General features: G+C 37.4%; 2 protein-coding genes across 3 annotated transcripts in view; one reads left to right on the top strand and one right to left on the bottom strand.

Annotated features, from left to right (window-relative positions):
• Positions 1-977: 977 nt before the first annotated feature.
• Positions 978-20,033, bottom strand: ZNF527 (zinc finger protein 527). 2 transcript variants are annotated; one of them, XM_081031958.1, is made up of 5 exons: positions 19,837-20,033; positions 17,107-17,178; positions 13,277-13,403; positions 12,577-12,672; positions 978-5,102 (listed from the first exon to the last, which is right to left on the bottom strand). In XM_081031958.1, exons 2-5 carry the CDS (start codon positions 17,137-17,139, stop codon positions 3,529-3,531), a joined length of 1,830 nt encoding a protein of 609 aa, XP_080888084.1. In that variant the 5' UTR covers positions 17,140-17,178; positions 19,837-20,033; the 3' UTR covers positions 978-3,528. The 2 variants fall into 2 exon arrangements, with proteins under 2 accessions (XP_080888084.1, XP_080888085.1); XM_081031959.1 differs by lacking the exon at positions 19,837-20,033 and adding an exon at positions 18,309-18,451 and having other exon boundaries at positions 985-5,102.
• Positions 20,034-20,149: 116 nt separating this feature from the next.
• The window catches only part of LOC308490644 (uncharacterized protein), a 65,898-nt gene continuing 58,197 nt past the window's right edge, over positions 20,150-27,850 (top strand). The window contains exon 1 of the mRNA XM_081033187.1: positions 20,150-20,235. The gene's annotated coding sequence lies outside the window, so the exon portion shown is untranslated. The remainder of the gene's footprint in view (positions 20,236-27,850) is intronic.

Here is a 27,850-nt window from a genome sequence, read left to right as displayed (position 1 = left end):
ACAAGTCCTGAAACAACTTAAAGTTTTATAAAAGGTAATTAATATATGCTCCTTATTTAAAGCGAGCTCTACCATGAAGTTGGGCCATCTTTTTCTTCTTGGGCAACAGGAATGACAGAAAATAGAAAACATAGTATATAAGGAAAATGCAGTCTTACTTTAGTGTCTTTGGTAGGGCCCCCATGTCTACCTAGGAAGACCTTTTACTGAGAAAAATTATTTCCTTTCTTAAAAGGGAAACTTCTATTTCTGGTTTCATATCCTCTTTCAAATATCTGTGCTTGTTTTCTCCCTTCCTAAATTCTTTGGAAGGTAGCTAACTTCATGTCTTATGGAAAGAAACACTGAGGATGAGTCTGGAACATCCTATTATTGCCAGAAAATAAGGAAGCTTGCAAAGAGGGCAGCGCTGAAGGGAGCAAGGAGTTAGCTTAAAGTGGCCACTCGCTGCTAAGTTCTATTTGAGTATCAAAAATATATACATTGTAATGAATTGAAATGTGTTAAGATTGTAAAAGGCCATGAATTCATAAGACTAAAAAGAAAAATGTTAAAATGCAATACATAAATACATAGGCATAATAAAATGAGAATTTAGTAAGTACAAAGTGTACACACACACACACACACACACGAAATTCCTTTCCATAAGGCATAGAAATGTGTGTGTGTGTGTGTGTGTGTGTGTGTGTGTGTGTGTAGTTAATAGACAGATCTCTTATCTGTCCCAGGTATTTAGTCAAAAGCCAACTTGGAAAGAGAACTTCCCTGCTACACAAGCTAAAAATATCAACCTGGTCCCCTACCTCTTCCTTCATCTTTTTCTCCTTAGAATTTACGCTTTTACATAGTATATATGTTATCTATATACATCTATCTATCTATCTATCTATCTATCTATCTATCTATCTATCTATCTATCTATCTATCTACATTTCTATCGCCTGCCTTCCTCATTAGAAATCAGCTCTATAAAGGCAGGGTGTTTTGTTTTTTTTATTCACTACTTTTATCTCCAATTTCCAGATTAGAACAAAGCCTGGCACACAGTAGGCATTCAATACAAAAATTTTAAGTAAAACATACACAAACACAAACCTTCTGCTTAATGAAGAATAAATTTTAAAAACTCTTAAATATGACAAGCAAAAATTAAATAAACTGTAACAAGGCAGAAAGATATGTTCAGCATAATAACCAAATTTAAAAAAGGAATCCAAAGGTTCATTACCCATTGAGTACAACCAACAAAGTGGAAAGGGTTTCACCAGTATGTTCTAAATTAACTGAACAGACTCAGACCCTCATCTCTTAGGACAGAAAATCTCTAGATGATCCTAATATCTATGTATCAGATATTAATAAACCATGAGTTTTTAATAATGCTAAAAGGTCAAGTCAATATATCACAACAAGACAATGGATTGTATAGTTGCAAATAAGCAAAATTTAGTACCACATTGTGAGGAGAAATACCAGATTGTAAAGTACAAACACCTGTGCTAAAGTCATGGGTGTAAAAGATTTTATCAACATTACAAATGAAGTTTAATTGTAAAAACAGAATCAATGGCTTGGGTTTGTCACCTTGGAGGAAGAAATCAGGTGCATATGTAGATCAAGAATCAGTTAATGAGTAACTCAGACTGTTCAACTATCTGAGTGATCATTCTTTTTCCTTGAGGCCTGGTAAGTTTACTGTAACCTTGGCAGCTTCCCGAAATAAGTTATTACTCAACCCTTAGAAAGTATTAAAATAAGTATTCCTATACGTCCAGAAAATATAAGAAAGAAAAAATAAATGACATGAATTTAGCTTATGATATTAATATATTTTAGGTTAGATGTAATATGTTTGACAGTATTTCATAACTATTACATTTGTTTGGTTCTGTTCAAGGTTTGAAGTATTCAATTACACTAAATCTGTAGTTTGAGTTGTTTAAAGGGAATTTGTCTTAAGACTTAAGAAAAAATAATTTTCAGATTTTGTTAGATATAAATATGAATTGACAAAGAAATTATGAAAGCAGTCATTATTTTGTTCCATGCACATATATAAATCCTTCACTCGTTCCTAATTCATTTGTTCTCATGTTTTTATAGATACTGTCCAAACAATACCAAAGATTCTAACTGGTCCTAACTGTTCAAGGTAGTTATGTTTCCATATCATCAAGGTTTACCTCCCAATATCCACTCATAAAATAGGAATACTGTATACTGCCCCACACCCTCATGTTCCTCCTTACTCTGAAGAATGGTAATGATTTATTCTCTAAAAATTTTAGGGTCCAACTTCTTTATTTTTACCATTAGTTGAAAATGGCTCATTCTGTCTGCCAGCTTGTCTTTATCTGATATCTCTAGTTCCAAAGAAGTTATCCATAAACTTCTTAAAACAAGTTTATAACCCATCCACAAAAGTTCTCATTAACAATTTTATCTTATTATATTCTATCACAAAATATGTTAGAACCCACACTGAAAGCAGAAAATCAACTAATTCTTTTAAAATGAAGAGCCAGTCATTAAACCAATGGATCCATTCTCTTAGTTTGCCATTCTTTCTTTGAAGCCCTATGGTAAGTCACTGCCACAAATGATTTTAATTCTTTATGAGAAAACCTGTTAAGGAGTTTTACTAGGTGAATTTTTAAAAATCTATCCATATTGTGAACACTAAATTAATTTTTAGCAACAAAATGAAGCAACTCTCTGCTTTATGAAGGCTGTATTCAACTTTCATACATTTGTTATATTATAAGGTTTCTCCTTAGGATAATTATGCCATATTAAAAATCAAGGCTTCTTCACATATAGCAAACATAGGGTGTATGAGTCAGGACTCTAATTCCAACAGGTAAAAATCCAATTAACTAAAACAAAAAAAGGAAATTTATTGGACACAAAAATGAAAAATTAAAGGATGGTGTAGATTTCAGGCATGCTGGATCAAGGAAACCAAACAATTTCATCAGATTTCTGTCTCTCATCTCCATTTTCCTGTGTTGGATTTTTCTTGGGAAGGCTTTCCTCATGTAATAGCAAAAACAAAACAACCAACCAAACCAAACAAAACAAACAAAAAAACCCAAGAAACAAAACTGCTGGTGAGTTTTTAATCTTACTAAATCCTTGAAACTTGCAATTCCAGAAAAATAAATCTTACTGCCCATAACAATACCCACACCTTCTCATGGCTCTATTGGTCTAGACAGGACCATTTGCAATCACCTTATTAATCACTAGGTTGAGGGACATAACTGGCCAACCGATGACCAATTCACTGTTCTCCCTGTTCATTAGTTTCATCAGAATCATATGTATTGAGGGTGAGTCTCAAATGAGGGTAGAACAGATCACACAGTAACAGATGTCTACTACTCAGGCTGTTTCAAATAAGGGATGCCCATGAACTAATGGCTTTTCCATAAGTACTATATTCATAGAATTACTAAGCAAAGAATTCACAGATATTTATTTAATAAGGATTGAATGGTGACTGTTTTCTTATCCTTGTTATAATCAGAGAGTTTCTCTATTATGAATTTTCTGATGTCGTCTAAGGGCTGAGGCACAACTAAAATTATTCCCACATTCATTACAGTTATAGAGTTTTTCTCCAACATGAATTCTCTGGTGTAGCCTAAGGGACAAGATCTGATGGAAAGCCTTCCCACATTCATTACATTCATAAGGTTTCTCCCCAGTATGAATTCTCTGATGTTGATTAAGGTATGAGCCACAACTGAACGCCTTCCCACATTTGTTACATTCATAGGGCTTCTCTCCTGCATGACTTCTCTTATGATGAATTAGAACCAAAGCATCACTGAAGGCTTTCCCACATTTACTACATTCAAAAGGTCTCTCTCCAGTATGAATTCTATGATGTCGATTAAGTTGTGAGTCAGTCCTGAAAAACTTCCCACATTTGATGCACTCATAGGGTTTTTCTCCCGTATGAATTCTCTGATGTTGGTTAAGGTGTGAGCGATAGCCAAAGGTCTTCCCACATTCATTACATTTAAAAGGTTTCTCTCCTGTATGAATTCTTTGATGCAGAGTAAGGGCTATGCGTCTGCTGAAGGCTTTTCCACATTGATTACATTCATAGGGTTTCTCTCCAGTGTGAATTCTCTGATGTTGATTAAGATGTGCACTCTGTCTGAAGGCTTTGTTACATTCCTTACATTCATATGGTTTCTCTCCTGTGTGAATTCTCTGATGTTCAACAAGGAAGGCATAACGGCTAAAGGCCTTCCCACATTCATTGCATGCAAAGGGTTTCTCTCCAGTGTGGATTCTCTGATGCTGAGCAAGGTGTGCACTCTGTCTAAAAGCTTTGTTGCATTCCTTACATTCATATGGTTTATCTCCAATGTGAGTTCTCTGATGTTCACTGTGAAAGAAGTCATGGCTAAAGGCCTTCCCACAGTCATTGCATGAATATGATTTCTCTCCACTGTGAATTCTCTGAGGTTGAGTAAAGAATGAGTAACAGCTAAAGGAACCACCACATTCATCGTATCCATGGGGTAATTTTCCAAAATGACTTGTTTGATGTTGAGTAAGTAATGAGTGGAAACTTAAGAGATTTGAAAAATCATTACATTCATAACGTTTTACCTCAGGAGGAATTCCTATATCTTTACTATGGTGTGTACTCTGGTTGAATTCTTCACATTCATTACCTATCAAAGATTCCTTCTCAACATGTTGTCTCTTATGTTCAATTAGGACTGAACTGTGGGGGAACATTTTATCATAAATATCAAATTTATGTACTTGCTGTACTGTGGGAACTCTCTGTTGTGTTAAAAGTACTGACTTCAAGAGAACACTTCTCTCAGAATAATTATATTTATTGTCTGTTTTCACAGAAGAGATTTCCTTAAGACTTGTCACTTGTCTGAAATGCCTCTCTTGATTTCCATGACGCTGCTTAAATTCACCCTCATATTTCCAAGCTTCTCTGAAATTGGAGCATTCAAGGTCATGACTTGTAAGTCTTTTCATTACCATCCTCTGGGAAATTTCCTCTTCATCAATGTACCATGTTGGAGATAATTCCTTAATTTCATACCACGACTCCCAGTCTGAAAAATATCAAGAAAGCAAATGTCTCCTTTTTCCCTTTGCAAGGAAAAAGAAAACTATTATAGAAGAAACTGAAGAATTTAATTGGGAGAATGAGGGAAGAAAATACCTGGTTCTGACATCTCTCAAATACAGTCATATAATATGAACAAAATACAAAAAAAGCACAAAGAATAAAGAGAGCTCATGGAGAAAGGTATGTGTGTTGGTGATGAGGAGGAGGTGATTGGGGAAACACAGTAAATATAAGGCATCAAGATGCAGGCAAAGCAAAATGCCAAGAAGATAAAGAATTGGAGACAACTGATTAGATCACAATCACCGTTTTCCTGCCTCTAATCTTTCAAGTCTCCAGTCCTATCCTGCACTATGCAGTCCTATTCATAAGACTAAAGCTCCAATGAGGGCTGGGATTGATATTTACTTCTTTTTCTTCTTCCTGTTGCATTTAGTGCCTAGTACAATGGCAGCATTTGGTTGAATGAATGCTGAAAGAATGCTCAACAACTTCTAAAATTGTATTAGGGACCAGAGGAAAGAAAATTTTTTTCTCAGTGTCTAGAAGGAATCTGGAGGTCAGCTTTTCTCAACGTTGAGAGAAAAATTATGCCTACAGATACATACTTGATACTTTCAGAAGAGAATACTGGTTGAGATAAAATAGAAAGAAAATTATTGTTTAAAAGAATCTCAAAAGGGGAAAATGAGAAAGTCCTTTTAATGTCACATGACAATAATCAGCTAATATATTCAACTATATAGAACCTACTACTAGAACAACTAGTAGAGGGGAAAAATTCTGAGACACAGATCCTTCTCCCTTTTTAAACTTTAAGGAGAAAAATAAAACTTCTGTGTACGTAAATTCAATATGGCACATAAAGAATGATTAGTTAACATGAGACTGATTATTAGTAGTATAAATGTCAGAAAAACAGATCAAAACTCTCTAGCTTAGTTAAGGAGTAATTCCTGGAGAATGTGAGCTTAATTTTCAAGGCTTTGATAAGACTTCCAAAATATAGTACTTATTTCAGTGATGGAATCATTTTCATGTTTTAATATGCTTAAGGATTATTTTAGAACTCCACATGTTAGCATTTTGGGGTTAATTAGATGCATCTTTTCTATAATTGCTTCCCATCTGTTGTAAACAAAGGTGCCTCCACATTAGATCAGTACAGAATAGAAAAGCAAACAACGTATTATGCATCTCTATCTTTCTTCTTTCTAATACAGCCTTTACTTCAAGGAAAGACCCCACCCCTACCAGTTCCTCCTATACACAGCTGTGGATTTTCTCTTCCTTGGGCCCCTATCTCAACCCAGGCCTGAGAGGGCTTTGCTTATTTATCCTCTGTTATGTCCACACTGTTGTTCTTTCTTTCTGCAGAAGTACAACTACTTCTGTTCCCTCACCCACTCTCCTACGACCTCTTCTGTATCCATCACTCAAGGCCACTACATTCCCTCTTACCAAGAATAAATCTTTTCTCTACTCCAGGCAAACGGCAGCTTTACACAATACCTAATACAATGCTGAGCAAAAGGAGTCTGATGGGAGAAGACTACAGACATTTCCAATATGAGGTTATTCTGAGGTGTCTGCAGCTCCAACCACTCCCTCTTCTCCCCTCCCCCCAAAAAAAGAGATATTCTGGACTTAGGTAGATAACTATTATAGGAAAAGGAACTCCACATGGGTTATTTCCAGGGGAAACTATAGAGCAGGAAATAAGTATAGTATATGTAGAAGGCATATTCACTATGATTGGAGTAGAGAATACTTAGAAGTCAATGGTTTCATGATGACATTCAGCAAAAGAAAAAAGATAATTCTCCCTTATCAGTAACTGAGAGGAAAAGGGAAGTTATGGATTCAGGCAGAATGGAAGAGAGCTAAATGGGCATCCATGCTGCACAGTGGAAACACAGGATTTGGGATCAGACAAAGGTAGATTTGAATCCTAACTATATCTAGCTAGCCATTTACACTAGCTTTAACAAACTGTTTAACCTATCTCTTGAGCCTCAGTTTCCTAGCAAGCAAAATGAGATGACCTTGCAAGTATGGTATAAAAATAAGGAATAATATATTTATAACATACCTAGCAGTGTTTAGCTCATTATAGATATTCGGTGATACTTATCATAAAATATAACACACTAATGTATACTCATTAAGTATTTCTTATTCCTATACCATTAATAGGCTCAGATATTATTACATTTGATTATGTAATAGGTGGATGTGATATCTACCATATCATGGGATTGTGAAATAAGCTGATGGTCAAGTGGCAAGACCAAGATTGAGAGAGGTAAACCCTGTGGGGTTAAAACGTACCCAGGCAATGTGTTAGATATTAGAGATATGTAATTTCCAACTGATTATAATCTGTCAATGGATGGAAGTTATAAATAAAAGTATGATCAACTCTGGAATCCAATCAGAACTACATAGTAAATAGGCTTATGTATAATGTTGGAAGAGGGAAAGGTCTTACTAGACTATGGACTTAAGTTTCCCATATGCTCAACTGGTGAGCGGTAGATAAAATGGTAGATACACTGATGAAGTAAATCATCTCCTGGTATGAAGCCCAGGAGATGTGAGTGGGAAGTCTCAGAAAAAAAGACAACACCTATGGGGGAAGTCGTGTTTTTGTTTTGTTTTGTTTTTAGTGAAGTATAGTTTATACAATATTATATTAGTTTCAGGTATGTACACATAGTGATTCAACATTTATATTTCTTATGATGTGATCACCAAAATAAGTCCAGTAACTAGGAACTATCTGTCATCAAATAATGTTATTAGGATAATATTGACTATTTTCTCTATTTTTTTTAATAACTGGAGATTTGTACCTTATGGGGATATCTTAAGAAGGTGGGAGTTTCCTGCTAATGCCCAGAAATGTGCCAATGAATAACCTGACCAATGACACACAGACTTACAGATCTGATCTCCTTTTGTAAAAGACTGTATAGAGCTATGCTTCCCAATAAGGCAGTCACTAACCACATATGGCAATTTAATTAAAATAAAAAATTTTGAAATTCAGTTTCACAGTCACACCTAGCCATATTTTAAGTGATCAAGAGCAAAACATGGCTAGTGGCTACTGTATTGTAAAGCACAGATATAATTTCTATCACCACAGAATGTTTTATTAGACAGCACTGGATAGAGATCCAGATTAGTATGATAAAGATCGTATGGTTGAATGAAGAAAAGACAGAAAAATAGGGATAGGAGCCAGTTAAAGGGAGAGAGAAACAGAATACAGCTTTGGACAGAGAAAAAGAACCGGCTTCAGAACTATCTTATACATCTCAGAGAATCTCCTGGGTTTCAGACCAGGAGATGATTTACTTCATTAGTATGAGGTTGGACAATTAAGTTCACAAACTCATCCTAGAAAAAGTGCTACATACCTCATTGCAAATATCACTAAGGTGACCTTTGAAGTGCTCCCCTTGGGAAGCTACGCACAAATGTCAGCACTAGTCTGCCCTGCAAAGCAATTTTTTAACTCTCTTTCTGGAATGACCATCAGAGCTGTCATCGTATTACCCTTGACGTCCTGAATGTCATCAAAAAATCTTCCTTTCAATATTTCCTTTATCTTTGGGTAAGGAAAGAAGTCATCGGGGGCCAGATCAGGTGAGTAGGGAGGGTGTTCTAATACAGTTATTTGTTTCCTGGCTAAAAACTCCCTCACAGACAGTGCCATGTGAGCTGGTGCATTGTCGTGATGCAAGAGTCATGAATTGTTGGCAAAAAGTTCAGGTTATCTAACTTTTCCAAGCAGCGTTTTCAGCACTTCCAAATAGTAAACTTGCTTAACTGTTTGTCCAGCTGGTACAAATTCATAATGAATAATCCCTCTGATATCAAAAAAAGGTTAGCAACAGCGGTGCAACAGGTTCGCGAACTTAATTGTCAGACCTTGTATATTTACCATTTTATCTACTGCTCACCAGTTAAGCATATGGGAATCTAGGTCCACAGTCTAGTAAGACCTTTTCCTCTTTCATATGCTGAAGAATATGAAAGTGAAGAAAGGCACCTGGATTTAGTCAAAGTAGAGGGGAAGAAGTCAGATTGCAAATGGTAAGGCAATGGAAGACAATATGAAGTAAAAGCAATGAGTGAAGATTACAATTGGTATATAATTGGAAGACAGAAGGGAGTATGGTATACAGGAACACTAAAAAGGTCCTATAAAATGTTATGAAATTATTTTAAAGAAAATTCAAATAAAAAATATAACTGCACCAAATGAAAAGTATATGTATGTATGCCTGTTTACTCCCAGTTAGTTTATATCAGGTCAATCATAATTCCATGAAGGTTTTATTTCTGAACTTATAAAATTATTTTAAAGAATGTATGGGAAAAATGATCAATAATATAAAAGAAAATTCTGAGGAAAGAAAGAAGTTTCTAGGACCATTAATATGATCTAAGCCTTGCATTTTATACCTTCCTTCCTTAAAATCTCTGTGAAAGGTCTGAACCAGGATGATTTGTAAAATTCTCTATCATTGTGGGGAAATGACAAGAAAAACATACAGAAGCATAAAAAAACTTACAGGAGGCAGAGAAGAACCCAGCAAAGAGGAACATGAAGTGCCCCCTATTGTTACAGCAGCAATAGGAAAGTAATATAGAAATCAAACTGGTACAACCTTTCTGGAGGGAATGCACTTAATCAGCAATCCTACATCTAGGAATCTACGTTGGAAATACAGCCTCAACAATACAAAAATACCTATGTATAAGGCTACTTATTGCAGCATTGTTTGTAATTGTAAATTATTACAAACAAACTGATGTGTAATGTCCACACATCAGAGAGTAGTTGAATATACCTTGATAACATCCAAATAATGGACTATTTTGCAGCTGTTAAAAAAATGAAAAGCCTCCCCATTAACCAATATGGAGTGATTTCCTATATATACAGTTAAGTGAAAAAGCAAATATGCAAAGAGTATCTGTGGTATGCTACTCTTCATGTAGTATACAAGAAGATACAGGAAACTACATATATATCTCCTAGTTTGTGCAAGAGACACATAAAAAGGACAAACTTGAAAATAAAGAGATTGGTAATCTACAAGGGGTAGGTAAGAAACGGGTAGGAAGAAGTAGGGAATACAAACAGGATAGTAGGGATGAGAAGGGAACAACACTTTTCTAAGGATGTATTTTTTGAAGAGCTCTGATTTTATTTTTTATATAGATAGCGACGTTTCAGATACCCAAAAGAAAAATAATTCAAACCAATCAGAGTGTGTGGTAGGAACACAAAATAGAATATAAACAGTAACAAATGAACCTAAAAGAAATAACCTAAGTAACTTTGTAAAATAGTATTTTGACTAAATACTGCAAGACCACAGACAAAGAAAAGAATCAATAATGTAATCTAGTTAGTAAATTTGTTTCTCACAGATAAATAGATTAGAAATTCTGAAATTGCTTTATGTGAATATTAAAATTTAGCAAATAAGTAAATATATTGTTTCTCATTGTCATAAAAAGAAATTACAAATAAGTAAAGGAGGAAGGCTATTAATACAATAAACCCTGTGGAGCAGGACTAGAATCAGGGTATCAATATAAACTGATAGTTTTAATATATATAAAGACAGAGGCAGAAATAAATATAGAAGTGTTTGTGTATGTGTTATTATACATACATTTATTTTCCAGCTCAATCTGTGGTGAGGGCCTAGAAGCAATGGCATCCCAGTAGCATTGAGCCCGACTAACACCCGGACCTTGGTTTCTAAACATCATTTCCCAATAAAACGAACCAGGACTCCTTGGACAAGTGGTTCATTCAAGGCCAGGGTATGGATAACAAGATGAATCTGGGACACCTGGAACCATAAAGGAAGGATGTGCTTAAAAAATGGATGGGGGCATGTCAAAAGGTCAAAGGAACCAACTTGAAGGAGATCCCAATGATCAAAGCTGGAAGAATCTGAGTAACAAAATGATTCATTGGATTTACCTCACAGAAAAAATAAAAATTCATGGTTCCATAAACATAAAGAAATAACTGAGTGTATAACTAAACGGGAGTGAAGGAACTCCCCTACAGAACAACCCTAAGTAATACATGTAAAGAAAAGAGGGAAATGGAAAAATCAACATTAGGTCAAGATTATGGTACTAACTGTTGCACACAAAATTTAATGAGCCAATGGATACTAAAATTAGTGGAAAAAAGTTTTACAAGAAACTGAATTGTTTCAAAGTATCTCCCCCAAGATATTTCTTAATTACAAATAGAAAAACACTAATTGTACAATGGAGAAACAAGGCAGACACCACCTTCACCAAGTAATCAAAGTTAACATCATAAATATAAGACATATATCAATAATATGAATCCCTTGGTATATGCACTGAGAACGATACATTATTTCTGCGGCACTCTTTTCAAAAAATGCACTACCTCAATCTAATCATGAGAAAACATCAGATAAACCCAAATTCAGTGGAAGCAGATATAATGTGCCATTTCTCCAGAGTAAAGCATATTTGAAGACTGGGAACTTCTCCCAGAAGATTAAATCAACAGATCACCTAATGTGTCTAATTGTCTTAAGAGATTTATGTAATTGATGGGGAGTTGGGAATTGAGTAAGGAATATGTATGTAAAAAAAAGAATTTAAAAAAAACAGACAAAATCCCCAGATAATTATTAACTACAGGCAAAATAAAAAGTTGTACAAAAAAAATAATCTTGGTATATGTACAGCATTTCTATGACTAGTACTTAATAGCTATAATAATGTAAACACTAAACTGTGATTCAATCAAAATTATGATTTTGGTGAGACTGAGATGGGGGGATGAGAAGAGAGAGAGAGAGAGAACGCGTGTGTGTGTATGAGTGTGTGTGTGTGCGCGCGCGCGTGTGTTGGCTTCAGGATAAAAAAAATACTAAATTCTTATTTTCTTGGTGAGGAGATACTGGATATGGACTAAACTTGAAGAAACAAGAACTAGCAATATAAACATATTTATTAGAAACATGAAGGAAACACCAAAAGAAACTACAAAAGAAAAGCAAGTGGACCCCTTTAAGGAGAGGGAAACTGGAAAGCAGGGTAAGAGACTGCCTTTTTTCTTTTTTAAGGAATAAGCCTCATAAAACTGCTTGACTCTTTAAACAATGTGCATGTACAACTTTGACAGTAACTTTCATAAAAATAAAAACTCTAAAAAGACATCTATAAATGTATACAATTCAGACTATAAATGGGAAAGAACAGCATGGAATGACAGGGATTCAGGGAATAGGTATAAGTATAATCTAATAGAAATAGGAAGGAAAAGGCCAAGGTGTAGGTGAGGTTTCCTTCTGAACCCAGGGCAGCCTCTTCATGACCACTTTGGCTGACACCTTACAACAGCCCTCCCTGCCTGGTTCCCAGTCACTCACCTGTATATGGATCATCTGACATCTCTCTCTCCACCATCCAAGGTTCCTTCCCTTGCTCCAATAAGGAGATCATGTTGGGCTTAGAAATGGAGAGTCCTGTTTACAGGAGAAGAAAAATGAGAGCAAGACAGACAGATATAATATGCTTTAGCTGTTTCAGGACTCATACTCAATCTCTTGGTCAGTAGGCAAGAAAACATTAGAGGAAGGTCGAGAGAATGGAATGATGCTTGTATGGAAGATAAAGCTTCTTCCATAGCAGTGGCTGTCAAAGTGCTAGAGCAGAAGCACCATCACCTAGGAACTTGTCAGAAATGCATATTCTCAGGCCCTAACCCAGACCTACTGGATTAGAAACCACAGTGGTTCTCAAACTTTCATAGGCATCAGAATCATTTGGAGGGCTCATTAAAACCCAGGCCTATTCTCAGAATTTCTGATTCTGAATGGTCTACAGTGGGACCCCACAATTTGCAATTTAACAAATTCTCATGCCATACTGATGCTGCTATTCCAAACCATCATTCTACAGCAAAGGAAGCTACTGATTTCTAACTCTATAAAACTATTTCAAATCATTTCCTGGAAACAGGAAGTAGAAATTCAGCTAAGCACTTAAGATGCCCTAGATATTCCCAATGGAGGAAGCAAAAACACCCCAGAGGGTAGGTTTTGAATTATGGAGGAAAGACATCCTTACCAAGGCATACCAAGTTCCTGTAGTTCTCCAACATGACATCTCTGTATAAATCCTTCTGAGATGGGTCCAGCCATTCCCACTCTTCTTGGGAAAAATCTAGAGCCACATCCCTAAAGGTCACCAATCCCTGAAATTTAAAAAAAAAAAATCTTGCTTGCCAAGTGCTCCCATATGATCCTAGCAAAAAAATTTTGCCAGAGTTCAAAGCTCTAAGTGGTCCAAGGAAAATAATTATTGGGGAACAACAAGTACATGACCAGGTTTGTCAAATATTTTGAGAGAAAAAGAAAATATCAGAAACAGACTCACCTCTTGAAAATTATACATTTTTTTAAATGAAAGAGAAAGGGCATATACACAGATAAAAAATTAACTTATAACATGAAACATGAGTTTTATAAGATGAAAGTACATGAGCAAAGGCTAATTTTTATGTTACATATACTAAATATCAAGACATTCTTATAGGGAGAATTCCTTTATATTCCCTGAACTGGGATATCAGATGACTCAGAATAATGAAGGAAGGCCTTGAATTGGGCTTTAACAAAATGGTATGGTCTGAGATTTAGACTCTATATGTAAGGAAAAACTTCCAGGAATGTATCTTGAAGAAATAATGAAGTGTATGTGAAGAGTATACAGAATTTTCACTGGAAGGTTATATAAAAAGTCTGAAAAAAAGTACATGTCCAATAATAAGAGTTTAAGCGATGCAACTGAACTATAAGCTGTATGAGAGAAAGGGTATATATTTTATTAGGTCATGTATATCCAGTGTCTATTACAAAACTGTCATATTATAAACACTTAGGAAATATTTGCCACTTGAATAAATGGTGAAGTTTCCTATGATACATCCACACAAAGAGTACTCAACGCTTAAAAATGACAGAGTTCCATTTTGCAGAGAATGGTCTCATTTTTTATTAAAAACAATAAAATATCAAATATGATTTTTCTATATAGTAAAAATATCGATGAATGTGGCTAGAGGAAAAAAAGCACACAACTACATAGTGTTGTGTAACTTCCATGTGCCCCTCGACACTTCTCTGTCAGTTGGGTTAAGCCACATAGAAGATATGGGAGGGAGGTAAGCGAGATACATTTATTTCCCTGGATCCCTCCTTGCAGCACTACCCTGTGTGATCTCTGTCTTTCAGTCACAGGTCACAGTGGCTGTCAGGGGCCCTCTCCACTCAGATATCTCTGTCTCTGGATTCAGGCCTAAACTTAGTAAAGGAGCTCAGCTGTTAGCACTACCCTCTGTAGTTTCTCTACATACAGAGGGGGCCAAAAAAATGTATACACACCTTAAGAAAGGAAAAAACCTATTAAAATTGTAATACTCAATATATGAGTATACCAATAACAAAAGATGAATACAAGTCACGCTTGACTTCTGCAATTACAAGAGATGCTCAAAGTGGTTACCATCAGCGTCCAGACACTTCTGATTGCAGTGAACTACTGCTTGAGCAATGTTGACCAAAGTGTCCACTTGTATACATTTTTTTGGCACACCTGGTACTTTTAAATAGTCCCCTTTTGAGTTTCTTGCCAGAATCCTGACTGATAAACATGTTGATCCAATGTACTTCTAGTACATGGCCAAAAAGCCCACCAAAAGCACCACTATGCAACTCTACTACACTTCCTTAATAGTGCACTCTCCTACTCCCCCATGACTATTTCATACCTTCTCTCTCTCTCTCTCAAATCATCACTAACTCCTTCCCTGTTCTCACTTTGAACTTCCTCATCGTCTAGCCCACCACATGTATTTACTGACTTGTAACTCATTTTTCTGCTTTCCTTCTGTTACTACAGATAAAACTCTAGGCTTCCTGTCTAAGACCAATCCCCCCATTTGTCTATACAAGGACATTGTCACCTCTCTCTCTCGCAAATGTCAGGGAGCTATCAGATATCTTCCTTGTATTACTAGTATTTTCTCACTTTACTGGATTATTCGTATCAATATATAAACTGATGCAATATCTTCCTCTTATAGATACACATATAAATTCCCTTCCATAATCTCACTCTAGCTATTGTCCCATTTCTCTATTCCTCTTAATAACAAAATTCTTCCAGAGTTGTTTAAATCAGTAATGTCCAACAGAAATACCATGTGAGCCAAGTGTGTAATTTAAACTTTTCAGTAGACACATTAAAAAATAAATATAAGTTAATTTAATATTTTTAATTTAACCCAATATAGCTGTTATTTCAATACAAAATTATTAATGCTTTACATTCTTTTTTGTACTGAATCTTCAAAATCTGGTATGTATTTTATATTCATAGCACATCTCAATTCAGAGTAGTCATATGTGGTTACTGGGTAGATTATTGGACAGCACAGGTCTAGACTCATTGTCTCTATTCTTACTTTTTTCACCTTCTGTTGTCTCTGGAATCTACTGCGATGATGCTTTCATACCAACCACTCTAAAAAGTAGCTCTTTTCAAGGGTATCAGTAGCTTCCATGTTACCAAGTCCAGTGGCCAGTTCTCAGTCTTCATCTTCCTTAATCTCTGTCAGACGATTTAACTCAGTTGATTATCACCTCCTTGAAAGATTTTCTACTCTTGACTTCCAGGACCCATACGCTTCTGGTTTTCCTTCCACATTAAGTCCTTCTCAGTCTCTTTTGCTGGTTCCTCCTCTTCTTGTCAGCCCCTAAATGATGAATGCCCTAAACTCAGTCCTTGGACCCCTTTCCTATCTACATTCACTACAATCTCAAGATCATCTCATCTTGTCCTCTGGCTTTAAATACACTAATGCCTCTCAAATTCCTATCTCTAGTCCTGAACTCCAGATATATAATCAACATTCCACTTGGATATCCAACATGTCTCTCAAACTTAATGTACCTAGAACTCAATTCTTGATTCCCATCTCACCCCACCTAGTTTTCACATCTCAGTAAAAGGCATGACCATTTATACAGTTGCCCAGGTCAAAAAAATCTTTGTAGTCATCCATGATTTCTTTCTTCCTCTCACATTTCACAACCAAATCCCTGATCGAATCCCTTATTTTCTATTTCCAATATATACCCAGAATCTCTCCAGCTCCAACGCCACCACCAAGATCCAAACAGCTATCACCTTCCACCTGGATTACTGCAGTACTTTCCTGAATGGCCTTCCTGCTTCCACGCTTACCACCCTTACTTCTCTTTTCCTTTCAAAACAGAAATCAAACATATCCCCAACACTCCAATGGCTCACCTTCTCCCTTAGAACAAAACTCAAAGTTCTGATCATGACTTTCAAGGGCCTATATAACTTGTTCCCCAGCTACTCCTATGACCTCACAGTGCTCATTTGTCTCCAAGGATACTGGCTCATTGTTATTCCTGAAACACATCAAATGTGCTTCCACCATAGTAACTTCATACATGCTATTGCTCCTACTTTTAAAGCTCTTTCCCAGATCTTCACAAAATTTACTCCCTACTTTCACTGAGGTATTTCTTTGCTTAAATACCACTTCCTCAGAGAGGCCATCCTTGATCTTCCTATTTAATAAGGCACTCAGTAATCACTCTATCCTTTGTGTCACTTGCATTCATCTCCAATACAACAAATCATGACCCATCTAAAGAGAAGAGATCTGTTTCATCACACATTTGAGCACAACACTGAGCAAAAGAGATATTAAGTGTTTTCTGGAAGGATTATAAGAACAAATGGTGGAGAGAGAGAAGTGGATAGAGTGCTCACTGGACTGACTATATGTGACTTTCTCTGTAGTTCAAAGTCCTGAAAAAAGAGGTGGAATTTCTGGAAACAAAGTGAAAACATCAACTTACCTGGGAAATGGATTTACAAAGTCCAACAGCCATTCCTCCTTCCTTCAATTTTCTCTTTTGGAGAACAAAGTCCTGAAAAGGGAGAGTTAAGGAAGAAAAAATGGCAGACCAACCCTATGTTGCTGATCTGAGACTTACAAAGACAGAAACCATTGCCCCTTTAGGGTCCCCATTGCCTCAGTCCTACCCCCTCCAAGATCTGAGCAAAAGGCCAAAGCTGATCTTAACTACTTAAATCCTGACTGATAGTAAGAACACATAGCCTGAATGCAACAAAATCTAAAGTCCATCCTATGGTCAAAAAGGCAATTTATGATCTGGGCCTGGCTGCCATGTAGACCTCATTTCCTCCCCTTCTCACCCTTGGTCACCCCACTCCAGGCATCCAGATTTCCTTATAGATCCACAACCACTGTGTGCACTCCTGCAAGGGAGTTGCCTTTGTTTTTCCTTCTGCCTGGACATGGCTCACTCTCTCTCTCCATTCCTATCTGTGCTCAGTTATCAACACATCAGAGGGACTTCCCTCTGAAGAGAACCTCCCTTCCAGTCTCTTATTCCTTATCCTGGTTTACTTTTCTTCTTAGCATTTAACACCACCAAACATGTTATTTATTTTTTCCCCTGTTTACTGTTGTCTTCCTGATCAATAGTGTAAGATCTAAAAGAGCTAGGATTTGTTAGGTTCATTGGTGCGAGAATAATGCCAGAACCATTGCAGGTGCTCAAAAAATATGTGATAAATCTTACCGAGCCTCCTGTAATATATATAGTGATGTTACACATGTTGTACGTATCTTTATCTTATTTAATCTTCACAAAACTGCAAAGGTAGGTGTTATTATCCCCATTTTACCAACAAGTGAAATTGAAGTTCAAAAAACTTAAACAACTAACTCAAACTCATGAGAGTCAAACTGCAGTGTGACTCAAAAGCTGATCCTCTTTCAAAAGACCATAATGTCTGAATGGGAAATATTCAAAACAACCTGAGGAATCAATGCCATATATTTCTTAGAGACGCATCTTCAGAGATGACAAATATTACCATTATTCCTCCACAGAAATGCAGCCTGAGGCAAACGGCCAAATTTTAACACTAAACCAGTAACAAACTCCACAGCCTCAAATATGTTCCTCTCAGGGCCAACATTTCATTCTGAAAACAAGGATAGTTGGGTTTGACCTAGAATTTAGGATACACGACCTCCTAATTCTGGGCTACTGCACTAGCCAACTAAGTCTCTCATAAAGTTATTTTGTTAATGCAATGTAGCTTGAAATTGTCCATAAAAACCTGTGCAACCTGAGAGGAGAATCAAAGTCTTCTCAGCATCTGGGACCCCTATAAAAGAAATGTTTTTTAAATTTCTGTTTGCAAATAGCTATGTATTCCTTGGATAATATTTTCCAAGTTTGAGATGGGCTATCAGTCTCTGAAAGAACGTGATATTAAAGACTTGGGCTTTATATACAGCTCCCAAATGAAGGCTGACTCTCCACTCCTTCATTCACTGTCTGTATGACCTTGGGCAAGTTAATCCATCTCTCAGAACCTTTCTTTCTTCACTGTTAAGATTGCATGAGCCAACTCCTGGCATAGAGAAGTGCCACCCTTGTTCCCACCTAGATTCTACATACACATTTGGAAAGGAAATGAGAACGCTTTTCTTTATTAACTGAGAAAGTCAGAACCAAAAATTTAGCTCATCAGAAAAAGAGCTACGGATCAGCCTCTCTTAGCACCAAATGTGGAAGAGTTTGACAAGAAAAATGCTATAATCTCCAAATCTGGAACCTAAGGAGAGGAAGACTGGGCTTTCCTCTTCCAGAGGCAGCCAGTTTAAGGATGGTCTCACTACCATGTCTTCAGACAGGGTCCTGTGACTCACTAAAGTACTGAAGGAAGAGACCTACATTAAGTTCCCATGTCCCAAAGGTTCCTAATCCAAGACCATGGACAATCCTCTCCAACACCCTCAGAACCCAGGGCCCCCATTTTCCACGTTAGCAATTAAAAGCAAGGACTCTGAAGCCAAACTGCCTGGGTTCAAATCCCAGTTCTGTCGCTTATTAACTGTGTGAACTTGGGCAAGTAATTTTAATTTTCCTGTGCTTCACAATCATACACTGGTCATACATACAAAAATTCTCACCCAATCACACACATATACATGGTCACACAATCACACACATAATGTCACACACATGCACAGTTGCATTAACACAAAGTGGTGATGCTACACAATTACTCCAACAGACAGTCGCACACAATCTCACACAGTTACATATCAAACAAGGTCACATATCCTGTCACAGTTATTCATACAAAATTATACCTGCAGAGATAGATCGTCATGGATACATCAGCACACCTGCTGTCACACACAAACCTTTATATCCACAAGAGGCAAGTGGTCAAACATAATCACACACACACGTCATACCCGCAGTGTCTCACAAACCCATACACAATAATACATAATTATACCTGCAGAGACAAACAGAGACACACAAACAGAGTTTTACACCAGAGACAGACAGTCAGTGGCGCACAATCACACGGCGACACACAAAAATCACTGTCACACCCACAGCCTCTCACATAGTTATATATGGTAACACACAGTCTCCCCAACAACGCCTGCCAGGTCACCATCCCTGTCTACCCGGTCCACCGCAAGCCGGTCCCTGACCGCTGGCTCTCGCGCGCAGTCAGGCCCAACTCACCTCCCAGCGCCGTGGGCTCTGGAAACCCGCCCAACTACCGGAGACCCGCGATGTCGCCTCCCAGAATCCCCAGGGGGTCGGAAAGGGGCGGAGACTGAGGCGCGCGGGACCCCTGAGCACCTCTGGGGGAACATCCAGCTGCAGGGATCTGGACGAGCCTACTCAGCTTTTCTTTCCCACTCCTCGAACCACCAGCCCCAGAAGGCTTTGCGCCGAGGCCTTCTCTGCTGAACTACATTTCCCAGAGGGGCCCAAGGCCCGTCTCTACTTTGTGCTTGCGCTACAGGCGGCTGCGGCTTTAGGTGCGGGTACCTGGAGAGTTGAGTGCGACCCTGGGCGATGCTGGGCACTGAAATGACCTTGGGCGACTGTGTGTGAGGAAACGGTGAAGATGCGCAGGTCTGTAACTGTATGCTTAGATGTGGCGGTTTTTGTGTGACTGTCGCCGCACACTTTTGTGTTTGGGCACCAGGGGGCGAAGGATTCTGTCAGTGCAGTGAGTTTCTGTATTTCATTTTAAATCACGTCCTGTGACTGGGGATCGTAGTGTGACAGATTGTGGGTCTGTCGCGCAAAGAGTGTGAGAGTAGTTGTGGGTGTATGAGACGGATTGTGGCAGCCTTTGGGCATGACCGTTTCTGTAACTGTGTTTTATACCAGAAGTCGCAGTTTACTCCTGACATGCGGTAGAACTTAGTTTCCAGTTTGGCCTTTAGGGCTGAGTCCGTGGGAGAAGTCTTTGTGTGAGACTGTCTCCAGATCTAAGTGTTCTCCGTCCCCCACGCTGTGGGGTCCCCCACGCTCCGTCTCCCCGGCCATGGTCGCGGTCACTGTTATTTTCATTTTTATATCCCTTATCTACTTGCACCTGATGTGATGTATGCACTGAAGGGTAATTAGATCCCATTTGTAATAAGATGTTCATTTGCACCAAGGCTGTTTGTAATGTATCCAGTAGCTCTGGAGTTTCTCTTGTTGCTGCTTCCACCTTTTCACTTTCCAACTTTAATTAGGGCCCAGCTTTAAGAAAACTGCTCACAGTCAGGAGGAAAAATGTGAGCCACTGAGTGATGTTAAAAAAAGCCAGAGGCCAGCTGGCCTGGGTGGTTCAGGTGGTTGGAGCGCCTCCTAACAAGGTCGCAGGTTCAGTTCCCTTATGAGCCAATGGGCTGCGCCCTCTACAGCTAAGATTGTGAACAACAGCTCTTCCTGGAGCTGAGTAGCCATGAGCAGCTGGAGGTTGGCTATGAGCTGCGATGGGCTACTGTGAGCGGCAGACTGAAGACTGGCAACTGACTGCTTCAGCCAGGGGGAGCACAAGGCTCATAATACCATCATGGGCCAGGAAGCTGTGTCCTACACAACTAGACTGACTTACACAAACTAGACTGAGAAACAACAGCTTGAACCAGAGTGAAACAAAACCAGAGAGGTGGCTGGATGGCCCAGTTGGTTAGAGCACAGAGCTCTTAACAACAGGGTTGCTGGTTGGATTTCCACATGGAATGGTGGGCTGCGCCCCCTGCAACTAAGATTGAAAACAGTGAAGGGACTTGGAGCTGAGCTGCGCCCTCCACAACTAGGTTGAAGGACAATGTCTTGAGTTGGAGCTGATGGGCCCTGGGAAAACACACTGTTTCCCAATATTCCCCAATAAAACAAATTAAAAAGAAAGAAAGCCAGAGCTGAACCGTGGAAGTGGTGCGGGGGGAGGAAGCAACAGATTTTATTCAGGAACTATTTAAGAGACTTCGTACAGAACTGGGTGTGGGGACAGAGCCAGGAGAGCAGTTTCTAGGCTCTGGATCTCACGTAGAAAGATGTTGGCTTGGGTAATAGTTGGCCACCAGCTGTAACCAGTTAGCCATTAGCCTCTAATGTAACTGCTGTGGCTACACTAGGGAGTGGGTTGGTTGACAGAAAAGAGGAGGGTGTATTGCGCATCCTGTGGAGCCTACTTCCTGTATCTCCAACCCGGCTGCCAGCGAGACTATAGAGGTATGAACCCCCCATCCATGGCTCTGTTAGTGTTCCTTTTTGGCCTTGCCACATCCTGCATTCTTATTCAGGGAGCGGGACCAGAGACCCTGCATGACAATGGGCTCAATTCCAAATACAGTAAGAACAAACGGGGAGTTGTAAGCAAGAAGCAAGGAGTGTGAGTCAGTGGATGGAAAATTACTAAGAGGAGACATCAAGGGTAGAGGGAAATTCTCACTAGACTGACCAAGATTCTTGCTGAGGGGAGGCCAGGGTGATCATATATCACCTGAATGGGTAAGAAATTCAATTAGATATTGTGAACACATATCAAGAACTCTGGCTAAACCAACTTGACAGAATTCTTGCTAAAACTGGGTGAGGCAAAAGCAAACATTGAAGCCAACAGGTTGAAGTCATGTTGAGAAAAATGTTCAGAGGAGCCCGAGTAAAGTTTGGTCAAGGAGAAAATCTTTGTCAGTGAAAGTTCCAAACAAAGCAGCATTGTTTCTCATCCTTAGGCCCTGGAAGATCTAGAAAGTGCACCCAAGTCAATATCTTGGTAAGTAGGGATATGTGGAAGCAAGGGGAAGTTCTTGAAATGAGAACCCATCCTTGGAGAATTATCTGTCTAATCCCTTCCCCACAAAGAGCCCTCTGGCTACTAGGACTGAAATGACTTGCTGTTAACTCTGTGAAATAGGTCATTGTTACTTTCAGGAGAAAGCAAGAAATTATTTTCTTAAGGCTTTACAAACATTTAATAGTTGGGTTGCTTTAATGGGGAAATTTGCTAGTTAAATATTCTTTGGATGATACTTGTGGTTTGGTACTGACAAATACATCAAACAGCTCTTCCCTGAACTTGATTATCAGGCAGGTTAGAGATCATCTTGGACATTTCATAATATTAAAGTGCTAGAAATTTGAGATACTTCATTCTTGACTGGCAAGGTAAACCTTCAGAAAAACCTGTGTGTGTGTACGACTATCTCTTCCTATGTCAGTAATTGATCATAGGAAGACTTTTTGTCCTTTATGTTTCTTATCTCAACCACCAAGTCCAATACTGGTTTGACACAGTCATCTCCAGTGGAGTAGGTCAGTGGTCCTCGAAGTATACCAACTAAGTAAGTGGTTACACTACTAAAAAATTATGGTAGGACTCTGTTCATCAGTCAAGAAGGCAGAACTACACTGGAAATTTCAAACAGAAGATTAATTATGGAAAGTTGATTACACAATGTTGAAGGACTGAAAGAGAAAAGGGGGATAAAATTGTAACTTCAGGAAGCAGCTAACACCCTGGATTTGGGGGAATAAAGGGAAAAGGTGGATTTACCAGAACCTAAGATCTCCAAAGAGGGGTCTCAGGCTGGTTGTTAACTGGGTTTGATAGTCTAGCTCTGGGAAAACAGAAAGAATCTGCAGAACAGCTATAGCGCTCCCTTGCTGCTAGAGAGATACTGAAAAACTGGGAAATAGGAAGCGAGTTCCTTCTCCCTTTCTGGCTTCCAATCTCCTTTTAATGCCTCCACTGGGCAAACTAAAACAGGAAGCCAGCTAGCAAGGGAGATTGGGAAATGTCTGTCAGAGCCCCAGCCCCAGCGTCATAGGACAGACAAAGGCATGCTTGGAGCTGAAATAATGATGGAAATAATCAGCACATGATTCTTTTTAAATTTACTGGAAAGTAAATTAATTTATATACTTTTACAAGTTCATAAAATTTTTCTTCACAGTGTGACCATGTTCTTATAAAAGAATCCTATTAGATGACCAAAAAATGGTGCATATCTACTAATGATGTCTTAATAACAAAGCAATACAAATTCTGAAATAGCTTTCGTCTAGTTTAATATGCAGTTATTTGGATGAACTCATATTTTTACCTATTTTGTTGTAATTTATATAATAAATATACATTTTCCCAACTTTGTTATTATATAAATATTTCATGGTGAACCACTAATTGCCCCCATGACTTCATAGTGTGAGAATCATGGTATGTGATTTTTTTTTTTGTAAACTATTATCTACATTAGTTATTTCTTTTTTTCAATTGAGGTACAATTGACATGTGACATTATATTAGTCTCAGGTGTGTAACATAATGATTCAATACTTGTATATATTGCAAAATGACCACCACAATAAGTCTAGTTGATGTCTAGAATCATACATAGTTACAAAAATTTTTTTCTTGTGAAGAGAGCTCCATAACAACTTTTAAATATGCAATACAGTATTATTAACTATTGTCACCATGCTATACCTTACATCCCCATGACTTATTTATTTTGTAACTGAAAGTTTGTACCTTTTGACCCCCTTAACCCATTTTGCCCACACCCCACACCCTCTCCTCTGGCAACCATTAGTCGGTTTTCTGTATCTATGATCTTGGTTCCATAAGTTACTTCATATTTGAAGGCAGCAGTTCTTGTCTGAATTGAGAATGAAGTAAAGCTGAAAGTAAAGAAACCAAGAATGATTTCTTCTCTGTCATGGGCCCTGAGGCCTAATCCCCGTGAAGCCCAAAATGCCAACTAGGTTTTCCTGACTTGGCTTTCCTTTAACTGTTTCTTTTTTTAATGGTTTTTCTGAAGGGAGGCAAATAGCAATGGTCATTTTTTTATGTGCAGACTGTGTTATCTATTTTCAGCCACCACCATTTCCTTCATTATATGTAATACAAATTTCTCCATGTATCGTAAGAATGAAAACCATTTCAGATCTGCACCATGGGCTGGTTGGTAGGTGCTGCCAGTCAAAGCCACACCTGGTGGATTTTCTGTGCTCTGTGGCCTAGGCCCTTCCCTCCTTCCTAGCATGTCTCCCTGTTGTGCTGATGCTCTAGGGCTTGCTTTTCTTCAACATTTCTACTGATGTTGGGAGATGGGTTCCCAGAAAGTGACAGATAAAAGGAAACTTGGAGAGAACAGGTGCTGGTTCAGCACCTGTTCATTTTGCTGTAACAGGAGGGGTTGAGATGGAGATGATCCAAAGATGAGGGTTTTTTGTTTTGGCCAAAAAATAAAATGAGGACAAAATATATTAATTATAAAAGTGTACTACAGAAAATAATGTGGTGTAGTTGCTAACTTAGCCCCTTCACAGTTGCCTTCACTGTTGCATAATTGTGAATGGTCAAAAGCTTTAGTTTTAGGCACATTTTGCAAAGTTTTTACCAAGAAAAAAATGTTCCATGACTTTAGAGCACTTCCAATTATTTGGGTTATTTTGGCATTTATTAACTCTGCTAGTGAAAGCTGCTTAAAGGGAGGCAGGGGCCTATTACAAGTTCTGTGTAAGCCCTGTATGCATTTGAGCAAAGATACAACTTAAGGCTAGCTGCCCCCAATTACGGTTAAGCCAGTTGGGTGGACCTACACCTGTACCCTTTTAAATCCCCCATTGTTTGGTTGCCCAAATCTAAATAAATACTTTTGCTAATAGATAATTGTTCTTTTACTGAGACATAATCTTTACCTATGGAAAGTATTTTGAAAACTTACTTTACACAGCAATCTTATAGCCATTGAAACTAACCTTTTATCAATAAAGCACTATTGTTTAGATGTTTTAAAAAAAAGATGTGGTACATATATACAATGGAATATTACTCAGCAATAAGAAATACTTCCATTTTCAAATAATGGATGTATTGTGAGATTATTATGCTAAGTGAAGTAAGTCAGACAGAAAAAGTCAAGAACAATATGATTTCACTCATATGTGGGATATAAAACTGAAAGCAACAAATGAACAACAAACAAACAAACAAACAAAAACTCATACACAGACAACAGTTTAGTGGTTACTAGAGGGAAAGGGGAGGGGGGAAGGTAGAAAAGGGTAAAGGAAGTCAAATATATGGTGATGGAAAGAGATTTGACTTTGGGTGGTGAACACATGGCTAAAAACTCCCTCACAGACAATGCCATGTGAGCTGAGGCATTGTCATGATGCAAGAGCCATGAATTGTTGGTGAAAAGTTCAGGTTATCTAATTTTTTCACACAGCCTTTTCAGCACTTCCAAATAGTAAACTTAGTTAACTGTCCAGTTGGTACAAATTCATAATGAATAATTCCTCTGATATCAAAAAAGCTTAGCAACATCATTGCAACAAGTTCACGAACTTAATTGTCAGACCTTGTATTTCTCTCAGCATTGATAGAAAAAGCTGACCAAAAAATCAGCAAGTATTTAGAGGAATCACATGGAATCACGATTAACAAACTTGACTTGATTGACACATCTACAACACTACACACAAGTACACTTAGAACATTTTCAATACTGACCATATTTCTAAGCCATTAAATACATATAAAAAAGTTTTCTAATTGAAACTATCCAGAATATACTTTCTGATTACAGTGGACTTAAGCTAGAAATCAATAACAAGAAGATGACTGGTAAATCTCAAATGCTTTTAATTTAAACAATACTTAAAAAAAACATAGATTTCCATAAAAGGAAAACAAGATAAATTGGATCTCATTAAAATTTAAAGCTTATGTTTTGAAAAAACCCTCTCATGAGGACAAAAATACAAGCTACAGACTATATTTACAAACCACATATCTGACAAAGAACTTGTTTTTAGAATATATAAAGAACTCTCAAAACTCAACAGTAAAATGAAGACATGAAAAAAATATTTCATTTAAAATAATATACACATAGAAAATAAGCATATAAAAATATATCTATAATTAACACCATGAGCTCTTAGGGAAATGCAAATTAAACCACTGTAAGAAATTGCTACACATATATCAGAATGGATAAAATAAAAAAATAATGATAACAGTAAATGGTGGAGAGGATGTGGAGAACTGGTAGGAAAGTTGTATAGTACATCCACTCTTGAAAATAGTTTGGCAGTTTTATATAAAACTAAAAAATTCACTTACTATATGACCCAGCAAATGCTTGTGCATTTATCACATGAAAACTATGTTCACATGAAATCTGTGCATGAATGTTCATATTAGCTTTATTCATTATAGCCAAAACTTGTCCTTATGTGGAAGAATAGTTAAAAAATTTTTAGTACATTCATACCATGGACTACTACTACTCAACAATAAAAAGAATCTACTATTGGTACATGCAACAATTTGGATGGATCTTAAGGCAATTATGCTGAGCTTTTTAAAAAAAAAGCCAATAACAAAAGGTTACATACTGTATGATTCCATTTATATAACATTCTTGAAATTTTAAAAAATTATTAAAATGGTGAACAGATTAATGGTTGCCAGGGCTTGAGGGTGTGGGAAAGGGTAGCTATGGCTATAAAGTGGTACATAAGGTAGATTTATGGTGTTTAACCAATTTTGTATCTTGTGGTGGTGACTACATGAAATTTACACATTTGATAAATTACATAGAACTATTACATGCACAGAAATGAGTGTAAGACTGGTGAAATCTGAGTAAGTTCTGTGGATTGTACCAATGTCAATTTCATGGTCTGATATTGTACTAGTTATGCAAAATGTTACCATTGAGGGAAACTGAGTGAAGAATACATGGGACCGTCCAATACATTTATTTGCAACTTAATGTGAATCTATAATTATTTCAAAATATTTCTGTAAAAGCATAGATCAAAGAAAAATATTACCATTGAATTTATAAAATTATTTAAACTAAATGATAATCAAAATAAAATATAAACTGATGGGCTGAGGTAAAGTTTACAGAAAAATTTATAGTCATAAATACACATATTAGAAAATAAAGTGAAAATCAATATAAGAATTTATCTCTAAATTTTTGGAAAAATTGCAGCAAATTAAGCCCAAACATGAGTGAGAAAATAATAAAAATAGAAAAATAAAAGAGAAAACACCCACACACAATGGAGAGTATCAAGAAAGTAAGAAGTCATTCTTTCAAAAGATTAATAAACCACTACAAAGATTAATCAAGGAAAAAGAGAAGGCACAAATAACCAAGATCAGGAATATAATAAGCAATATGATGCAGATTTTAGAAAGTAAGATTATACCTACTGA

This window comes from Rhinolophus hipposideros (genome assembly GCF_964194185.1).
Source record: "Rhinolophus hipposideros genome assembly, chromosome: 21".
Lineage (NCBI taxonomy): Eukaryota > Metazoa > Chordata > Mammalia > Chiroptera > Rhinolophidae > Rhinolophus > Rhinolophus hipposideros.
This window is presented reverse-complemented; position numbering and strand designations above follow the sequence as displayed.